Source organism: Octopus bimaculoides, chromosome 24 (assembly GCF_046866305.1).
Source record: "Octopus bimaculoides isolate indiv1 chromosome 24, ASM4686630v1, whole genome shotgun sequence".
Classification (NCBI taxonomy): domain Eukaryota; kingdom Metazoa; phylum Mollusca; class Cephalopoda; order Octopoda; family Octopodidae; genus Octopus; species Octopus bimaculoides.
Window position 1 is genome coordinate 7,859,613 of NC_142951.1, and position 21,903 is coordinate 7,881,515.

Consider the following 21,903-nt stretch of genomic DNA (forward strand, 5'->3'; position numbering starts at 1 on the left):
TTTATGAATTGATGAGAGTTTTTTTAATCAATCTAAGAATCTCCATTCTTTGCACTTTAGTTCTGTAAATAAACTATTTATTCAAAGAAGTCTTAGTTTTTTTTCTTCTGAAGTCACAGAAGATTAAAAAAATTTTTGCTGACACAGAAACAGATGTTTGTGTGTGTGTATGTAACTGAGTGTGCATGTGCCTAATGATATCCATCAATGTATATTTTTGAAAAAAAAAAAAATTTTTTTCAACATGAAAAATATGCATGTGTGAAAGGTGGGAGGTGGGGTGACAGGGAGATGGTGGTTAACACTACCATGTAACCATAATGATTTAAGAAACAATATGAAATCTTTTCACTGGAAGGTTGTATTCTTTTTCTTTTGCTTGTATAAAACCAGATTTACTTAGCTTTCAATAAATTATAATCAAGGTCATCTTAGAAAGCTAACAAATTTTATATAACATGCTTTTTGTTGATTTTTTTTAATAGAAATTTCAATTTTGTTTTTGTTTCTGTTTAAAATCCTAAGGTCTCTGATAAAGGCTATCGCTCTCTCCTTTCATAAGGCCGGTCGCTGCGTTTTCTGTCACGCTCATACTCGGGTTTCCTGTTGTAGTTGCGTTCCCTAGAGTCATCACTGAGTCGATACGATCGTTCTCTGCGATAGTCTTCCCCACCAACCCTCACGTGGTCTGTGCTTGGCCCATCAGAATAGTTCCGACTTCTCTCTGTACCAGTACGGATCCTTTCCGTGTAATTTCTGTCTCTTTGCGGGTAAACACGTTCCCGCTCCACGTAAAGAGTGCCTCTTTGTCTGTAGTTTGTTGTTTCTCTCTGCAGGTAACCGGTGTCTCTTGACTGAAACCTTCCGTCTCGCTGTGAATAGCTCTCGTCTCTTTTCCCATGTCGATTGTCTCTAGAATAATTGTCGTCTCTCTGAGAGTAACCGGAGTTTCTCGGTTGATAATTGCTGTCCCGTTGAGGGAACCCAGTTTCTCCTCCTCTATGGGCATAGTTGGGGTCTCTTGGAGGAAAGACAGGATCTCTGAGTAAGCCGGTACCGCCTTCCCGTGGCGGATAGCCACCTTCTCGTTGTACATAAACACCTCCACCCCTCGATGGATAGGTTCCTCTCCCATAGCCAGACTCACGCCGTGCATAGACATCCTCTCGGCCACGATAGCTCTCGCCACGCGTTGAATACCTGGACACTCGGTCAGACTCCCTCACCTCTTCCCTGTACTCGTCTTGTTCATAATCTCTGAATTCTTGTCTCTCTTTGTGTGGTGAACGAATCCCGTAGGTAGTGTGTCGTACCCCGTCAAATCTGTTGCTCCACGAATTGGTAAACCTATCATTGTTATTCCTGCTGTATTCTCTCCGGCCGTCAAATCTGTTGTCCTGTGGGCGGACACGGTTGCCAGCATCTCCATACGTATTTGATGAAGACGAGGCTACAAACCGTGACTTGGAATCGTATTTTTCATTGCAGTCATTGTATTTCCGCTTGGGGCAAAACGGTGCCTTCGTGCTTAGGTTGTTGTTGTTGTTTGTTCTGCGGGAGGGGACAGGATGTTGCGAATACTTGTTCATGGTTGAATTTGGAGATTCTGCATGGCCTCTGTGAGTTACTTCAACATCGGATACATAAGCACCGGAACTTGCACCAACTTGAGAATTACTGCTCGATTTAGACGAAGAATCATCCGAATCTTCTCTTTTGGATTCAGATTTCTTTTTCTTGCGCTTTTTGGACTTTTTCCGAATTTTGCGTTCAAGTTTATCTGAAAATAGAAATAGGTGAATTAATATCATCAGAAACAATATATATTTTCAAGAAGTTAAAAAAAATAAAACACCATGGGTAAGAAGCTTGCTTCCTAAATACATGGTTCTGATCAAAACTTTTTTCGGTGATTTCTATTGATGGAAACTGAAAGAAGCTTGTCATGTGTGTGTGTGTTACTGCCTCCTTGCCATGAAATCGTGTGATAGTTGAAAACAAATGTTATTGTCATGCAAGTGGAGTCTTTCATTCATCTTGAAACAGGAAAGGGTTGGAGATAAGAAACGATATCTGGCTATAGAAAATCTGTGTCAACAAATTCTGTCCAACCCATGCAAGCATGGAAGAGTCGATGATAAGATATTAATGATAATAAATAGGTGTGTGTGTGTGTGTGTTTTATATGTATATACATATATATATATAGGCATAGGCGTGGCAGTGTGGTAAGAAGCTCACATACCAACCACTTGGGTTCAAGATTCAGTCTTACTGCGTAACACCTTGGGCAGGTGTCTTCTACTATAGCCTTGAGCCAACCAAAGCCCTGTGAGTGGATTTGGTAGATGAAACTGAAAGAAATCTGTCATATATATATGACAGGTTTATATCATCATCACTGTTTAACGTCCGCTTTCCATGCTAGCATGGGTTGGATGATCTGACTGAGGACTGGTGAAACCAGATGGCTACACCAGGCTTCAATCTGATTTGGCAGAGTTTCTACAGCTGGATGCCCTTCCTAAAGCCAACCACTCCGAGAGTGTAGTGGGTGCTTTTATGGCACGAAGGCCAGTCAGGCGGTTCTGGCAACGGCCACATACACACATATAGACCGATATATGAATGTGTGTCTCTTTGCTCCCCCGCCCACTGCTTGACAACTGGTGGTGGTGTGTTTACAACTATAACTTAGCAATTTGGCAAAAGAGACCAACAGAATAAGTACGAGGTTTAAAAAAAAAAGTACTGGGTTGATTCACTCAACTAAAAATTTATATATATATGTCTTTCAAGTGTTTTAATTTTTACATTTTATGAATTGGGATTTTCTCTGGATTTTCGTTTTGCTGCTTTCAGTTTTTGAGCATAACAGTTAATGCTTCAAGTAGTGAGTCAGAATTGTGTGATATTATTAATCTTTTAATTAGAGAAAGATACACAGGACATAGATAAAATGATTAGAGCAATATTTCAGGATCATTTACAAAGGCTTTCTGTCTATGTGATGTCTAGGTTTTTATTGATTCTGAGCAGGACTGGAGTTATCATGCACTTGATATTGCATTGATGATTTCAATGGTAAATGATACTGGTTAGAAGAAAGAAAGAAAGAAAGAAAGAAAAACCCCTATTAATTTACTGATATCTAAATATTTTATAATTCTGTGTGTGTTGAGAGGCCCCACCTGCTCAAATACTCCCAATTAGCTGAAGGGGCATTTCTCTTTTCCTTTTCTGATATTGCAAGTTACTTGGTGGTCTCACTAGTGTCAGTGGCATGAAAAAAAGCTCCCAGCACAAACTGGTTGGCATTAGGAAGGGCATCGTACTGTAGAAACCATGCTGAACCCTTGGCATGGGTCCTACAACTCACTAGATCCTGTGAAAATGTCTAACCCATGCCAGCACGAAAGACAAACATTAAATGATGATGACGACATCTTCCCAGACGAAAACTGCAACTTCTGGCTTTTCAACTATGCACATAGATTAAGTATGGTGTATTGATAGAACTAGCTTGTATGTGTGTGTATATATATATATATATATATATATATATACACAGGGTGTCCACAAAGTCTGGGTACATGGAGATTAACACACACTTTAAGAAATTATTAATTTCTTATATTTAATTGTTTATGTTATGATTTTATTTACTCCATGTACCCAGACCTTGTGGACACCCTGTATATGATCTGTTTCCTGTATGTGTGTAATTTAGAATCATTTCAATCTGTTTTACCTTTCTTTGTTCTTTTTGGCGGAGAGGGAGGGGAATCTTTGACTTCCCCTTCTTCTGAAGACGAGGAGTCTTGAATTTTAGGAGCACAACCTTCAATCCGTAATTTCTTCACAGTGTTGCTCTCTTCCCCAGTATCTTTTGGTTGTCGGTAATTTTCAACATGGTTTACCCGTATTGTGCGACTTAGTATCTACAATACATGGAAAAAAGAAAGAAAAGGGCTTGAAAAAAAAGCAAAAAAGATTTTCAATATCTTATGAGAAGATTTAACCTTTTAGCATTTAAAACAGCCATGTCTGGCCCAAATATTCTACTTGTTTTATGTTCAAACTATCTTGATCTGGCTTATCGTACCTAACTTACAATCTCATTCTAAAAATAAAACAATCACATCATTGAACTCTCAAAGCCACAAGATAATGCTTGATTAATTCAAAATGTCCAAGGAGGAATATATACACCAGAGAATCGGCCCTATGATCCTTATGGAGTAATGTGGATCAATCAAGGGACCACGTGGTGATAAGCTCACTGGTTTGTGCTAATATTTGATAAAATCATAGGTATGGAGGAGTAGTTCACTTACCTTTATACCGTTAAGGTTGTCAACAGCCAGAACTGTACTTCTTTGGTCTTCATAGCAGAGAAAGCCATAGCCCAATGACTGACCAGTTTTCTTATCCCGAACCAGGTTAATGTTCACAACTTCACCATATCTAAAATTAGACATCAATGAAATAACAATGAATCAGGGAGTTTGTGTTGACCAAGTGATTAACTGTTATGTTATAAACTCAGACATTTCCATTTTCTTGGTTCTAGAATACAAAACTTCATCAATATTATCATCATTTAACCCTTTTGTTACTGTATATATTCTGAGATGCTCTGTGTTTCTTTCAATTAATTTTAAATATAACAAAGAATTTAGTAAAATAACTTAGTTATCGTTAAGTTAGTGTTAGGAACATAGATTGTGACTAAGGTTTGGGGGAAGATTTTAATTCAAAACTTATGAAAACAAGACATTTGTACTTAGAGCCAGAGCTAGTTTCAGTTGGGTTGCTTTCCATGCTGGCATGGGTTGGACAGTTTGACATGGAGCTGTCCAGACTCCAATTGTCTGTTGTGTCATGGTTTCTATGGATGGATGCCCTTCCTAATGCCAACCACTTAAGAAAGTGTGCTGGGTGCTTTTTACGTGTCACATTCATATTTAAACTGAAACATTACACCATAATTTTACATGCAAGAACCGATTAACCCTTTTGATACCAACCCACCTCGGAACTCCGATTCTCAGATGCAAAATTCCTGATCTAACCCTTTAGCATTCAGATTATGACGAAGTTATTTTACTAAATGCCTCATTACATTCAAAAGTAATTGAAACAAAGGCAACATATTTCAACAGAAATATGGTAATGAAAGGATTAAGTTATGTCCCAAATATAGTGACTAAGTTATAATGGCAAATATAGTTAAATCCTTCTAAATTTTCGATTATTTAAAAAATTAATAGAAATACATTGGCATTTTGTTTCATTAGAAACAATGTCAGAAAATACTTTTGGAGTTAGCTTTCCACTTGAAGAATCAAGTAATCAAGTTTAAAGGGAATAATAATCATTTCCTTCAATTTCTAGATAGAAGCAAATAGAAAATAACATTTACTGACCAAACACAAAAAAACTATTACAATTTTATTACACAGTGTAATACATCTTACATTCAACACACACACACACACACACAGACCAAACATAAGACTTACTGTGAAAATACGCAGATCACATCTCCTTCTGTCAAATCATAAGGGAGTCCACCAATAAATATCCAGGCACTGTCTTTGTACTGGTCGTGCCAAGATTTTTTGCCAACTAAACCCAATTCTAGTTCCTTTTGACTAAGTTTCTGGATGTTCTTCACATTCCTTTAAAGAAACAAAAATAAGATATATATATATAGTTACAGGCGTAGCTGTGTATAGACGCAGAGATGACTGTGTGTTCAGAAGTTTGCTTCTCAACCACATGGTTCTGGACTCAGTCCTACTGTGTGGCACCTTGCGCAAGTGTCTTCTACTATAGCTTCAGGCTGACCAAAGCCTTGTCGGTGGATTGGGTAGAGGGAAACCGAAAGTAGCCAGTCGTATATGTGTACGTCTTTGCGTCTGTTTGTCCCACACCATTGCTTGACAACTGGTGATGGTGTCTCAGGGCTACACTGATACTTTGGCATCACCTTCAAGAGATTTCTCAGTTGATTATATTTATCTCTTCTATTTACGGAACAACTGAATTCACCTTTGCATAAAGCGACAAAACACAATAAGGCAGTTTGTTCAATGATCTGATGATGAAACATGTGATAAACCAGATATATATGAGGAGTTGGATATATATATATATATATATATATATACACACATATGTATATATGACGAGCTGCTGTTTACCAAAATTCACAAAGCAATTGTCACTAGTTAGCCTGAGATTCAGACAGAAGACACTTGCTTAAGATGTGTAGTGTAATCAAATTTGGAAACGTGTGGTTAGGAAATTGTACTCTTTAACCACACAGCCATGCCTGTATAATAATTAAAACAAATTAATTAATTAATTAACAATGAACATCTTTTTATATTATAAAATTTGTTAATATAAGAGCGATGTATGTACATGAATAATGTGTTCAGAGGAGTGAGAAGAAAGAGAAACAGGAAATGGAGAGAGAGAGAGAGGGGGGGAGGGAGAGAGAGAGAGAGAGAGTAAGAATGGAGATTCAATATATGACCAACAAATAAGAAAACAATGCTATTTCATTTGCCAATTAGAGAAAATGTCATGTTGACATATTAGTATGCTTAGGCACATTGTATCCCATTGAGAGGGAGAAAACTCACATGGCGACATGCTGTACCTACAGCATGCTAAAGGTTAACTCATCATTATCATTTCATCGTCTACATTTCCATGCTATCATAGGTCAGATGCAGGGTTGGACTTAATGTATGGGCCAATACAAGCTATGGCTCAGGAGTCCCTCTAACTCAAAGCCTAAAAGTTGGAGTTAAAAATTAAAAAAAAATATTTATAGCAATGAAACAAATCATTTGTAATTCCTTTTTTACTTGTTTAAATGTTTTTTCATTCAACACAGTTTTATTAAATTTATCAAACCCTCTTTTGGTCTATTGGGTCATTTTAGAGCTAAAAATTCATTAAATTTAACTGAGTCCCCCTGAATCCACCAAGGCCATTAAAAATCTTTGGGGCCACTTCAAACTGTTTTGGATCCCTAGATGAAATGAGGCACTCTTTATTATCTTATGTTTTGAATTAGCAATATTGTAGAGGTCCCACTAGGTCTACAACCAGCCCAGGTCAGATTAGAGTACACTGTTTGGCAAGAGACTGATAGAATAAGTATCAGGCTTTAACAGAAAAAAGTACTGAGGTCGATTTGTGTGACTAAAATTCTTCCAGCATGGCCACATTCTAATGACTGAAACAAGTAAAAGACTAGAATGTCTCTGACCATAGTTACGCTGGATCAGGGTTCACTCAGATCTAGACAACAAGAAGATGTGGTTGGAGTAAGAATACAAATTAAAACATCACTGATCAACATAAACTGACTTTACAGAAGTGGGACCATAATTTTAGGTCTACTGTAGTGGTGTCTTGTTGTGTTTCTGGACATAGTTTGCCCAGCTATTAGGAAAATGTACCATATTATAGGTGATGTACTACCAACAGAGTTGTTACATTGTTAGATAGCATGCTTTGCAATATTTCTTTACACTCTTAGAGTTTTGAGTTCAAGCCCCACCAAGGTCAACAATCTTTCATCCTTTCAGTGATGGATTAGCAGAATTGTCAGAGCACGATAGAGGATGCTTTATGGAATTTTCCTGGGTTCAAATCTCACCTCCTGTCACGAGGGGTGGGGTGGGGAGAGGAAAGAACCCCAGCAATATTTTTGTTAGGAGTTGTGATCAACAGATAGCATGAGAACTGGAGAAACGAATTGAAACATAGTTTCCTTGGTTTGACCAGAATATCAGCTGTGATCACCCCCAACAAATCCTCAAACTGTTAGTAAAGACAGACTTGTATTCTGTATTGGTGGGCAGATAGCAGAGCTGGTAGAGTATCATGTAAAATGCATTGAGGAATTTATGGGCTACATTCAGACTTCAATTACTGCCCAGGTTTCATAAATACCTGCTGACAGAAAAAAATACTGGAGTCAAATGCTATTGACCATAATCTAGGGAACCAGTCAAAGAATCTACATAGGAAATACTGTTTTACGATCTGGGGCACTGCTGCTACAAAGCGCACAAACCTCAAAATGAAGGCCATCACACTGTAGTATCTGGCCCAAAGATGCAACATCTCCTTTCTCTGCCCTATTTTGTTATTACTACCATGCTTCTGCTTCTCTGAAGTAGCTAGTTGCATATCACCTTCATCAGTTTCTCCTCTTTATTGATACCTCTACTATATCTCACACTTCAGGGCAAGTTACTTATCTCACCCCAACCTATCCTTCAACACCACCAGAGCTTTAGTTCTCTGAAATTTATACTCCATTCACATTTTCCCAGTAGACATTCACTTTCAAATGTTCAATTCAACATAAACCAGAATGGTTGTTCTCTGTAGTCTCTCAGAAAGCCTACAAAGACTAGAAGAGGGAACAACCCTTTTGCAGGAAGTAAACATTAAAAGAATAATAACCCCTGCCCCCTCTTATCTGCTTCATGCAATGAAATTGGAGCCAGCTGTCAGCCCTCAAAAAGCTCTTGTGAAACAGGATGCAGTTCATATTTCATCATATAGGCACAGGAGTGGCTGTGTGGTAAGTAGCTTGCTTACCAACCACATGGTTCCGGGTTCAGTCCCACTGCGTGGCACCTTGGGCAAGTGTCTTCTACTATAGCTTTGGGCTGACCAAAGCCTTGTGAGTGGATTTGGTAGACGGAAACTGAAAGAAGCCCATCATATATATGCATATGTATGTGTGTGTATATGTTTGTCCCCCAACATCGCATGACAACCGATGCTGGTGTGTTTACGTCCCTGTAACTTAGCAGTTCGGTAAAGGATACCGATAGAATAAGTACTAGGCTTACAAAGAATAAGTCCCGGGGTCGATTTCTTCGACTAAAGGCGGTGCTCCAGCATGGCCACAGTCAAATGACTGAAACACATAAAAGAGTATATGCATAAGATGACATAGATATTTCATATTATAAATTATTAGGGTAGCTGAATCAATGGGTTAATTTATTTATAATTATATTGCTGATTATAGGTTAACAGGCTTTATCACTGGTTCAGTTCATTTCTCATGTCAAAAGTGTCTGTGCAAATCAAGCAGATTAAATACCACAAAGTATTGGGTCATTCCATAAATAATGCAGCTATTTTCAACTGCATGAACCAAAAGTCGTTGGGGACAGGATAGACTACCTGCATCAACTTCCTATAAAAGCAGGTAGTAATTTTATCTTGTCCTTATTCTTAGTGCAAGTTTTGAAGAGTGCAGTTCGATTTTAACAGTTATTTTTTCAAAGCTGTAGTGGAAGTGACAAAGGAGCATATTCAGCATATTTTTAGCTTTGTGAGTTCAATAAAGGCAACAACGCAACGGAAAGTGCAAGGAATATTAATTATGGAGATCGGACAATAAGTGTAAGCAAGTGTCAACACTGGTTCCAGAAATTCTGAGCTAAAAACTACAGCCTAGAAGATGAGCCTCATCCTGGACGATCTGTAGAGCTTGATGAGGACATCCTGCAAACCCTGGTGGAACAAAATCCCATTGTAACTGTTGAGGAACTAACAGAGAAGCTTGGATTTGGTCATTCAACTAATCATCAACAGCTGCGTGCCATTGGAAAAGTCAGCAAATTGGGTCAATGGGTTCCTCACAAACTTTCCGAGTCTAATCGCATGCAGAGAGTGAATGTGTGCTCTTCTTTGCTGCCACATCTCACGAATGAACCTTTTTGGGATTGAATAGTGACTGGTGACGAGAAATGGGTTCTCTATAAAAATGTCAAATGCTGAAGACAGTAGGTAGGGAAAAGGAGAAACACTGGCACCCCAGGCTAAAGAAGGTCTTCATCCATGTAAGGTGTTGTTATCTGTTTGGTGGGATATGAAAGGTTTAGTCCTCTTTGAACTTTTAAATCCAAACCAAACGATAACAAAGGAGATCTACTGTGAGCAGCTTGAGCGGCTTAAGTCAGCGCTAGAAGAAAAACGACCATCTTTGGTTTCAAATGAAAGGTTTTCTTTCATCTGGATAATGCTCGGCCACATACAGTAAAGATGACATTCCAAAGGCTGGAATAGTTTGAATGGAAAATGATGACCCACCCACGATATTCATTGGACATTGACCCATCTGATTATCATTTATTCTGCAAAATCATTTGGACGGAAAAATATGAACTCTGTAGATGAGGTCAGAACAGTACTGGAAGAGTATTTTTTGCTATGGACAAGTGAATTTTGGAAGAGGGGCCTTGCAAGTTTACCAGATACAAGGAAGGGCATTGTAGAAAACGAAGGAGGTTGTTTTTTGGGATTGTGATTGTTTTTTGTGACATTCTAATCACACACACACAATGGCATCCTGCATGGTTTTCCCCTCTCAAATTTCACAAAGTATTGGTTATCCTAGGGTGATAGTGGAAGACACTGTACTACTGTGCAGTGAGATCAAATCAGGAAGCACATGGTTGTAAAACAAACATTTATGCACACAGCCATGGGTGTCCCTGACATGAAACTATGAGTCTACCAAGATGTAGCAGAATAGTGATACTAACAGAAACACAAATCAATATATATATTAGCAACAGAGGCAGTATTAATACTGAAAGGTAATATTTATTCCCACCTGAATGTGGATGTTAGAAAAACTATACTGCGGTAGATATCATGAGATAAATTCTCACATTAGCTTTTGGTACAAAATGCTCTCTGTCATTAATATTTTTTAACAAGCCCACCGGTTAATTGTAACACCAGTGCTTGTTCTGGCACTGTTTTTCTATATATCGCTGACAGAGACAGGCTGCTATTTCTAGCGGCTGAGCATTCATCATTGGACAAGAAAGGTTGAAATTGTGATCTGGTGGTCCTGGTGCTGGAGATAGTGGGGATTTATCTCCCTGCTAGTGATATGAAATCCATTTTGCTCTATCACATTAAGATTTTTCCCAAACTCAAATGACCATTTTTCACCATATCTAAGGATAGAATTGGTTAAATCAAATGCAGCTGGACATAATGTTGAAAACATAACTTTTCAATATCATTGAAAGTAAATGCAACTACAAAAGTGGAAACAAGTCATATCGACAGAAATGTTCCTTATACAATTAGATGTTAATAAACATCACATTCCTGTGGCTCTTGACATTATACATGTCCCATGTTTGTGGAATTTTCCTGCAGATATGCTTATGCTGTGCTTGATTTAGTATAAATATAATTGCAAACCAGGAGAGTCAGGCTTTGTTGAACCTTTAACTACTTCTTATGAAAATTGGTATTATGAATGCTCCCTTAATGTTTTAATTGTGAGGTCACAAGGGTCAAGCTTTGTCAAAGAGCTGTATATACTCTTTGCCGTCACAAATCTGCATTTGCTCACTTTATAACTCTTTTACTTGTTTCAGTCATTTGACTGGGGCCATGCTAGAGCACCGCCTTTTAGTCGAGCAAATCGACCCCCAGGACTTATTCTCGGTAAACATAGTACTTATTCTACCGGTCTCTTTTGCCGAACCGCTAAGTTACGGGGACGTAAACACAGACACACACACACACACATATATATATATATATATATATACATACAACGGGCTTCTTTCAGTTTCCACCTACCAAATCCACTCACAAGGCTTTGGTTGGCCCGAGGCTATAGTAGAAGACACTTGCCCAAGGTGCCACGCAGTGGGACTGAACCCGGAACCATGTGGTTGGTAAGCAAGCTACTTACCACACAGCCACTCCTGTTGACAATTCTGAAAAAGATTTTCCCAGATGACAACTGGCTCGAATACGTTTTGTATTTCAGAAATGGTGTGTGTGTGTGTGTGTGTGGTGATCAAGTAAGTTTCATATGTCAAAGTACAGAGTACTCAATACAATAAATATAAACTTTATTATGATTATAGATCACCTGTGAATCTGCATTACTCAGTGTCAAAGATACTCAAGGTGGCTGAGTACTTATTGACAAGTTTTTCCAACTGAATAGAAAATTTAATTTTTTAACATCACAATTATCCATTTTCCAGCCTAACTAAGAATAAACTGAAGATCGATCAATCAATATTTTTTATTGATAATTTAGGCATTACAGAGTTAAGCTGAAAGTAAGATACAATTATTTCACTTTAACCTCTTATAATTTTTTGAATCTTCTAGCATTCAGATTATTGTCAAATGCATTGCTTATTTATTCACATTGTTTTGAATAATCACACACTTTCTTGTATCTTGTAGCTTCAAGATTTTGATGTGGCTGTTCATTTTTAGAATGACATTGTAGGTTAGGTGTGAGAGGCTGGATCTGGCCAGTTTGAACATAAAATAGGTAGAATATTTGGGCCAGATATGGCTGGTTTAAATGCTAATGGGTGAATTGTTTTTAAGATTATATATAAATGCAAAGAAAAAAAAAACAGGAAAAATAACAAAAGTCAAAGGGATGTACACAGTGAATGTATTAGATTGATGCTCAGAGAAAGGTTTAAGATAGGAAAAAAAAAAAAAGGAGGCGGGGGGGGGGGGGGTGACTTTCTGAGCCTGGCTCTTCATCAGAAAGCAGAAAGTGGAAAAAGTCTGGAGAGAAGGAAACGTGTGTGTTGTTACATGGCTGAAGAATAATACACACACACATACATACACAACGGGCTGCTATGAAGTTTCCATCTACCAAATTCACTCACAAATCATTTGTCAGTCCAGGGTTCTATGGCAGGAGACATCTGGGCAACTGTCTTCTGTTATAGAAGACACTGGACAGTGAGAATGAACATGAAACCACATGGTTACAAAGCAAACTTCTTAACCACACAGCCATGCCTATGCCTGTAATTGTTCTATAATTATTTTGCAGGTTTCATACATTGTAATGAATTTATTCTGCTCCATGCATGGTCAGATGGTTTTGATCTATTGTTAAATGGTTGGATAGCTTTTGCAAATTTCGACAGTTCCATGCAAGAGGAGAATATACATTAGGGACGGAGGATGAGAGTACTTCTCAAAAGCCAACCAATTGTCTGTAGAGTGGGAAATGTAAAATATAGAGGTGGCGATGATGATGTCGTCACCATAGTTTTTATTTTCGTTCTTTTGTTTCGGTAATTTGACCGTGGCCAAGCTGGAGCACTGCCTTAAAGGCTTTTAGTCGAAGAAATTGAATCTAGGACTTAATCTTTGTAAGCCTAGTAATTATTCTATTGGTCTCTTTTGCCAAACCGCTAAGTTACGGGGACATAAACACACCAGCATCGGTTGTCAAGCAACGGCAGGGCAATAAACACAGACATACACATATATATACGACAGCTTGAAGCTATAGTAGAAGACACTTGCCCGAGGTGCCACACAGTGGGACTGAACCCGGAACCATGTGGTTGGTAAGCAAGCTACTTACCACACAGCCACTCCTGTACATTCACTTTTCCATGCTCACATGGGTTGGTTAGAATTTTCTATAGCTGGACACCCTTCCTGTTGCCAACCCTCACTCTCTCCTCTTGCTCTTCCCTCTGGCTAGGTAACCAAGTATCTCCTTAACAACAGCACACCTGTTCCTGTCCTTCCTTGTTACCTCTCTCTCTCTGGCTGGGTAATCACGTACATCCTCAATAGCAAGACACCTGTTTCTCTCTCTGTCACATTCTAACCTTTCATCATCTGACACAAGATCACCTCCTCCATCCAATACTCCTTCCCCTATCAAAAATTCCTTGTCTTGCAAGTTACTCGGTGACCCTGTCAGTGCTGGTGCCACATAAAAAGCATCCAGCACACACTGTAAAGTGGTTGGCATCCAAATGTAAAAACCTTGCCAAAACTGAGCTTGCCTGTGCTGGTGCCACATAAAAAGCACTCAGTCCACTCTGCGGGGTAGTTGATGTTAGGAAGGGCATCCAGCTGTAAAAACCATGCCAAAAAAAAAAAGACACAAGACTGGTGTAGTCTTCTATCTGGCCGGCACCTGTCAAACCATCCAACTCATGCCAGCATGGAAGGCAGATGTTAAACAATGTTGATGATGACATTATCCAAGGTTTCCAAATTTTAAGTTGGTTGGATATGATGAGAGAAACTCGGCTGCTGTTTCTAGCAAGTCAAGCATCCATGTAGAGAACCGGCTAAAAATGGTAGCTATAATTATCAAAACTGCCAGTGTAGGCTGTTCTGTAGCTCTAGGTTATCTCTGATTGAGGCAACCAGTAAGCAAAAATATTCAAGCCATGATTGTCCTGCCATTTTGCATTATGTTTAACATTACACTAACCAATATGTGCTTCATTGTTTTTAAGGCAGTAGGGTGTAATTTGAGGGAGATTTGACTGCTAGTTTTAGCAGGCAGGGGTTCCTTCATGAGCTGTACAAGCTTTAAAATAACTACTAGAATTCTGTGCACACTTTCAATATAAGCTTTGTACTGTCTGTCATATGTAAGAAATCATGTCATAATAATACAATAGTCTGTGTACCCTATAAACCCTCATTGTAAAGAGGAAAAGTGAAGTAAAACGGCTGGAAGAATGGGAATATAGGTCAGACTAGTGTGGTTAATATGAGATTGAAGGTGAGGAAGAGAGAGAAATAAAGGTTATAGTGTGAGGAAGTCATAATACAGATGACAAGCAGAGGTTTGGCAGGTTAGAGAATAGCTAAAGATATTGGTTTCCAAATTTGGCAAAGGTCCAGCAAGTTCGGGGCGGGGGTGGGGAGAAGTTGATTACATCAATCCCAGTCCTCAACTGGTACTTATTTCATTGACACCCACACTCCCCCGAAAGGATGCAAAGCAAAGTTGACCTTGGCAGAATTTGAACTCAGGATGTAAAGATGGACAAAAATACTGCTAAACATTTTGCTGGTGTGCTATCAATTCTGTTGGCTCACCGCCTTTAGAACAGCTAAAAATATCATTTCAAATTTTGGCACAAAGCCAGCAATTTTAGAGGAAGGAGTTAGTTCGCTGATACCACAGAGTTCTGTGTTGGAGTGGTACTTTATTTTATTGACCCCCGAAAGGATGGAAAGCAAAGTTGAAGCTAGTAGAATTTGAACTCAGAGAGTAAAGAGCAGGACAAAATGTAAAACAGGATTTGGAAACTGTCTTGACAAAAGTTGTCAAAAAGTACAAATGGATTTCTTTAATACATGATATGAGATGCAAATGATTGAGAAACTTGAAAGAATTTTAAATATTTACTTCACTTTTTGGCATTTAAAACAGCCGTCATCATCATCGTCGTTTAACGTCTGCTTACCATGCTGATATGGGTTGGATGGTTTGACTGAGGACTGGCAAGCCAGGAGGCTGCACCAGGCTCCAATATGATCTGGCAAAGTTTCTACAACCGGATGCCCTTCCTAACACCAACCACTCTGAGAGTGCAGCGGGTGTGTTTTATGTGCCACTGGCATGGATGGGGACCATTCAGGCGGCACTGGCAGTAGCCACGCTCAAATGGTGTTTTTTACGTGCCACTGACAAGGGTACCAGTTAGGTGGCCACAGCTACGATTTCACTTGGTTCAAAAGGTCTTCACAAGCATGACATATTTCCTGATGATTGAAGGGTGCTTTTAAACGGGCCAGTTATGCAACACTGGCAATAGCCATGGCTATGATCTCACTTGGCTTGCCGAGTCTTCTCAAGCATGGCATATCTTCAAAGGTCTCAGTTACTTGTCATTGCCTCTGAGAGGCCCAATGGTACTGTCAATTCGAATAGCTGGTCCCTCTGTTGGGTCGACATTTGGCAGACTCTCTTTCATTCTCTTCATTTAGCAACCTTTCATAGTGGCCTCTCTCTTTGCAGCCTCATTAAATGCAAGTGAGCCATCATCCATGCTGACACATTTCTCTCCGGACATCATGATTCTCTCTCACACACACTGTCTTGCAATTCAAAACACTTCAAGTCTCTGGTTCTCACAATGCAAAACATTGGCAAATTTTCTCTTACCCACTTCCCCTCTGGCTAAGTAAACCTGTTTCCTAGCTTCCCTTCTGTCAATCTCAGACAGTTTCCTGCTACCACCACACTTCCAGTCCTTCCATGCCTGTTTCTTTTCCCTAATGGCCCTGTCAACTACATTGTTCTACCACCATGTTACCTAAGGTCAAGAAGGGACTTTGCACCAGCCATGGATCTGGTCGGTAGCCCTCAACAGGTTATCCCGTAGGAACCTCCAGTCGTTCTCAACATTATATACTCCGCTTTTATGTCAAAAGCTTCAATACAACTCTAAATCTCTGTCCATTCAGAGGATCCTTAAGCTTCCAGAACCTTCTTTTCCACGCTGGTTATCTTGTGGGCAGCCATTTAGCCCTGATCCTAAAGTTGCTAACTACTAACCTATGTTGTGTGTGGGGTGGGGTGGGGGGGTTCTTCACCTGGGAAAATTTTGGCATTTATAAGTAGCCATTTTTCTTGTTCCCTGGTGAGAATGTGGTCAATCTGACTAGTGTGCCCACCAGACTGGTAGATGAACAGGTGACTGGCAGGTTTCCTCCATAATCAGCCCAAATATTCTACCTGTTTTATGTTAAAATCAGCCAGATCCGGTCTCTCACACCTGCTTTTCAATATCTTTCTACAAATAAACTACATCATTGGAAATGTTAAAGCTATGAGATAATGCAAAATCAATTCAAAACAACGTCAATAAATTAAGCATTGCATTTAATAAGAGTGATATGAATGTTAAAGGGTTTAATAACTTAGTGCCCATGTTGTACATGGCCTTCAAGATGGGTGGAGAGAAATTATTCTCAGACTGGTGATCTGGCTCAACTGCCTGGCAACCAAGTTGTACTCTGCTAAAGTCAGCCAAGGGCTAAGTGTTGGTGCTAAGCATGGCAGTGGTCTTTTATATATCATCATCATTTAACGTCTGCTTTCCATGCTAGCATGGGTTGGACGATTTGACTGAGGACTGGCAAGTGTCTTCAGCTATATCCTCGAGCCAACCAAGGCCTTGTGAGTGGATTTGGTAGACAAAAACTGAAAGAATCCAGTCGTATATATGTATATATATATATATATATATATATATATGTGTGTGTGTGTGTGTGTGTATATGTTTGAGTTTGTCCCCCCAACATCGCTTGACAACCGATGCTGGTGTGTTTATGTCCCCGTCACTTAGCGGTTCGGCAAAATAGACCGATAGAATAAGTACTAGGCTTACAAAGAATAAGTCCTGAGGTCGATTTGATTTGACTAAAGGCGGTGCTCCAGTCTACCCTTAGGTCTCCTGAGCATATTCTGTTTGCAAGCATTCATGCCAGATCTCTGGTTTGTAGTTTCCGAGGCTTTTTAAAGTGTTAGAGCCACTACCCTTCTGCCTAAGTGATATACATACATATATATATATAGAATAAGAGTATTTTTAATGGAGACAATACTCCGTGTATAGTACAACTGTTTTTTTTTTTTTTTGCTTGTTTATGAGCTAAGGAGTAATAAAAATGTAAGTTGTCAGTACTTTACATCCAAAACAAACCTCTGACTCCATGGGCATGCATGGGCCCAAATATAAGTGCGATTAAATTTGAATTGTGTAAAGGGTTGTTAATTAGCAATGATTCAAAATTCAGTCAATTTTCATCCTGATGAGAAAAAAACTGATCAATTTGGCTTGGAAGTAAGTAATATGAAAGTTGATAAAGGAAATGGTGAAAGGTAATAAAGGATCTCCAGACGTTGGGCCTTATAGAGATGACAAGGGACTGAGACTTCTGGCAGTTTGCTGTGCTTGAGAAGACACATCTGGCTAATTAAAATTGTGGCTGCCCTGCATACAGGCATGTCCTCTGCACCCCTCTCTCAGCTGGGAGGTCCTAGTCTTGCAGGCTTGTGGGTGCTGGTGCCACGTAAAAGCACTCAGTACACTCTGTAAAGTGGTTGGCATTAAGAAGGGCATCTGGTCATAAAAACCATGCCAAAAGAGACAAATGGAGCCTGGCCAGCTGGAGAGCTGCCCAGCTTCTGTCAAACCGTCCAACCTGTGCCAGCATAGAGAATGGATGTATGATCATCATCATCATCATCATCATCGTTTAACGTCCGCTTTCCATGCTAGCATGGGTTGGACGATTTGACTGAGGACTGGTGAAACCGGATGGCAACACCAGGCTCCAGTCTGATTTGGCAGAGTTTCTACAGCTGGATGCCCTTCCTAACGCCAACCACTCAGAGAGTGTAGTGGGTGCTTTTACGTGTCACCCGCACGAAAACGGCCACGCTCGAAATGGTGTCTTTTATGTGCCACCCGCACAAGCCAGTCCAGGGGCACTGGCAACGATCTCGCTCGAAAATCCTACAGGAGCCAGTCAGGCGGTACTGGCAACGGCCACGCTCAAAATGGTGCATCTCATGTGCCACCCGCACAAGAACCAGTCCAGGGGCACTGGCAACGATCTTACTTGGCTTGCCGGGTCTTCTCACGCACAGCCCATTTCCAAAGGTCTCGGTCCGTAGTCATCGCCTCGGTGAGGCCCAATGTACGAAGGTCTTGCCTCACCACCTCAGCCCAGGTCTTCCTGGGCCTACCTCTTCCACGGGTTCCCTCAACTGTTAGGGTGTGGCACTTTTTCACGCAGCTATCCTCCTCCATTCTCACCACATGTCCATACCAGCGCAATCGTCTCTCTTGCACGCCACAACTGATGTTGATGATGATAAATCCTTACGTATGTGTGTGTATAGAGTACGTTTCTAGAAATAAGTAACTTGCACGTTATTGATTGAAGACAAGAAGTAGATTTACCTTTAAACAAACACTTGCATTTTAATACTATTACACCTTATCAGAATACCTGGTTATCAGATAACATTACTGGACAATGCTCTCAAGCTGCTGGTTTCTGATTGGATAACGTCATCAGAATAATGGGCTCCTGGTAGGTATTGTGAGCGTTCTCACTAGTGTAAGACACTGATACAAAAATGAGTTACTAAGCAAACAGTTGGTAGATAGAACATGGGATTAGAAGAATACTAAACGGAGAGTTATGAGATGAGAAAGAACAAATCCACTGAATGATCCTCATCAACATCATTTAATGCTTGCTGTCCATGCTGGCATGGGTTGGATGATTTGACAACTGCTTTGGCATGGTTTCTATGGCTGTATGCTCTTCCTAACACCAACCACTTTACAGAATGTACTGGGTATATTTTTTTGTGACACCAACACTAGTGAGGTTGCCTTGCAATATGCAAAAACCAAAGGGACTAAAGGCGCCCCCTATCACTGGAGGAAGGATGTAATGATTTTCGGTACAGTGATGAGAGAAACAGGTTTATAGCAGAATAAGATGAGGTGGTGGGAGTAAAGGTAGACACAATTGGTGGAAGGAGTATGTAAGGGACAAGGGATTAGTGAGAAGGGGAATCCAGGGCTATTTCACATAAAGGTACAAATGGAAGGTGTGTGTGGTGGAAGAGATGATGATATCTCTCAGACAAGATGACAAAGGACTGAGATACCTGGCACCTTGCTGTACTCAAGGAGACTCATCCTTCACAGCAGATGCACTTAGGCCAAAACCCCTGGTGAAGAAGATAGGCCTGCTAGAGTTTTGTACCGGTGCCATGTAGAAAGCACATGTTGCTGGTGCAGTGTCACATTAAAAGCCCACCCAGAACACATTGGAAAGTGGTTGGCATTAGGAAGGGCATCCAGCCATGGAAACCAAGCCAAATCAGACTAGAACTTGGTGCAGCTCTCCATGTTGCTAGCTCTGGTCCAACCGCCCAACCCATGCCAGCATGGAAAACTGATGTTATAGGATGATGATGATAATCAAGAGTCACCAAAGGTAGAGGTGTGGAAGGTCTCGGGATTAGACCTGAAGGGGAGAGGACAGTGAGAAAAAGGCAGAAGGGAGGGAGAGAGAGAGAGTGTGGTGGTTGGCTTGTGAGCAAGTGTCGCAGGTAGTATTAAGTTGTGACAAGAGACATAAACAATGACAGGCTGAAAGTGATTATTAACCCTTTAGCATTCAGATTACTCTGTCAAATGTAATGCTAATTTATTCACATTGTTTTGAATTAATCATGTATCACCTCATAGCTTCAAGGTTTTGATGATATGATTATTCATTTTTTAAAATGACATTATAGGGCAGGTTTGAGAGGCTGGGTCTGGTTGGTTTGAACATTAAACAGGTAGAATGTTCTTGTTGGATATGGCCAGTTTAAATGCTAAAGGATTGAAGTAAAGAGATGGATGAAGATGGGGAAGGCCTAGTGAAGGAAAGTGGATGTAGTGATTGGGGGTGGTATAAGGGTGAATATTCATAAGTGGTGGAAAGATAAGATATGGAGGGGTATGAGAGATAGTGAGAATACACACTCCACCCCACTTTGCACAACCAGTTATCTCCCCCACCCATTAGAACCACTCTCTTTTAAAAGCCATCCTTTGTTTTCAATATTGTCCTTTCCCAATTTATTCTCCATTGATTATCATGTTCTATATCTCCAGTTATCTCTCCCTCTCCTCTGAGCTACACTTTAAGATGGCTTTACCCCATCTTCAATCCTCTCTTTTACTTCCTAACATTCTCATCCCACATCTGCTGTCAACGGCTTCCTCCCATGCACTATAGTCATCCCTGCATACTTCTGACATCCATCTCTGTCACTGTACACCTCACTCTTTCTCACCCACACCCACTCTCTCACCTTGCACACCATCTCCCTATTTTGAGCTACGTACAGGTTTATTATATTGCTGCTCTCTACCTTTCCTGCACTACCACTTATCAATCCCAACTTCCTGGATCACTCCTGTTTCCTTCACTTTTCCTGTTCCATACTGATATTTACCATTCACTACATTCACCTTTACACCCATCTCTAACCACCTGTTACTTTCTTCTAATGAACATACCCACCTACCCTCCCTGACCTTTTTGGTATTCTCTCATACTCACCTTGTATTTTTACAGTACATTCTGACACCTTGTTAGCACCATCATTGTCGTCTTTCCTGCAACTCTGACCCACCCTTAATACAGGATAGCTATGTATCTCCTCTACAGCAAGATACTTGTGCCTGTCACGTTACACTTTAGCTTTTCAATTCGTGGCATAAAGCCACCTCCCACTTCATTGCAACCCCACTCAATTGGGGTGGGTGGGAGATCTTTGTCTTGCAAGTTTCTTGACAGCCTCACTAGTGCCAGTGCTATGAAAAAAAAAGCACCCAGTATAGCCTCTAAAGTGACTGGCATTAGGAAAGGCATCCAGTCATACCAAAACAAACACTGAAGTTTGATGCAGTCCTCTAGCTCTTTGGATCTTGTCAAACCATCCAACCCATGCCAGCATGGAAGACAGATGTTAAACAATGATGATGATAGGCTTCCTACAGTTTCAGTCCACGAAGCATTGGTTAGCCCAGGAACTGTAACAGAAGACACTTGCCTGAGGTACAGTGTAGTGGGACTGAACCTGAAACTACATAGTTATGAAGCGAACTTCTTAACCACACAGCCATGCCCAATTCGCTAAATATAGATCAATGAAATAAGAGTTCGGCAGATTACTAAGTTTGATAAATATCAACAAAAAAGCAATGAAAGCAATGCCCCAGTATGGCAGAAGCCAATGATTAAGATCAGCAAAAAAAAAAAACCGCCTTTTTTTTTTGGTAACAGTATCTATACATCATGATTTAATATTTAATCCTTGTCCACCCTGCTGGGTGGTTGGTGTTAGGAAGAGCATCCAGCTGTAAAAACTGTGCCAAAACAAACACAGAAGTCTGGTGTAGGCTCCTGTCAGACCCTCCAACTCATGCCAGCATGGAAGGCGGATGTTAAACGATGATGATGCAAGAAGGCATT

At 40.1% G+C, this 21,903-nt stretch overlaps 1 protein-coding gene across 3 annotated transcripts in view; it reads right to left on the reverse strand.

The window, feature by feature from the left end:
- The window catches only part of LOC106883315 (uncharacterized), a 27,113-nt gene continuing 5,210 nt past the window's right edge, over positions 1 to 21,903 (reverse strand). For 2 of the 3 annotated variants that reach the window (XM_014934278.3, XM_014934277.3), the window contains exons 2-5: positions 5,526 to 5,684; positions 4,338 to 4,467; positions 3,752 to 3,941; positions 1 to 1,780 (exon numbers count right to left, since the gene is read on the reverse strand). In XM_014934278.3, coding sequence (XP_014789764.1) covers positions 540 to 1,780; positions 3,752 to 3,941; positions 4,338 to 4,467; positions 5,526 to 5,684 — 1,720 coding nt within the window. In that variant the 3' untranslated portion in view covers positions 1 to 539. Of the gene's footprint in view, positions 1,781 to 3,751; positions 3,942 to 4,337; positions 4,468 to 5,525; positions 5,685 to 8,894; positions 9,026 to 21,903 lie in introns of those variants that run through there. The other variant, XM_052976773.2, reaches the window with a different exon arrangement.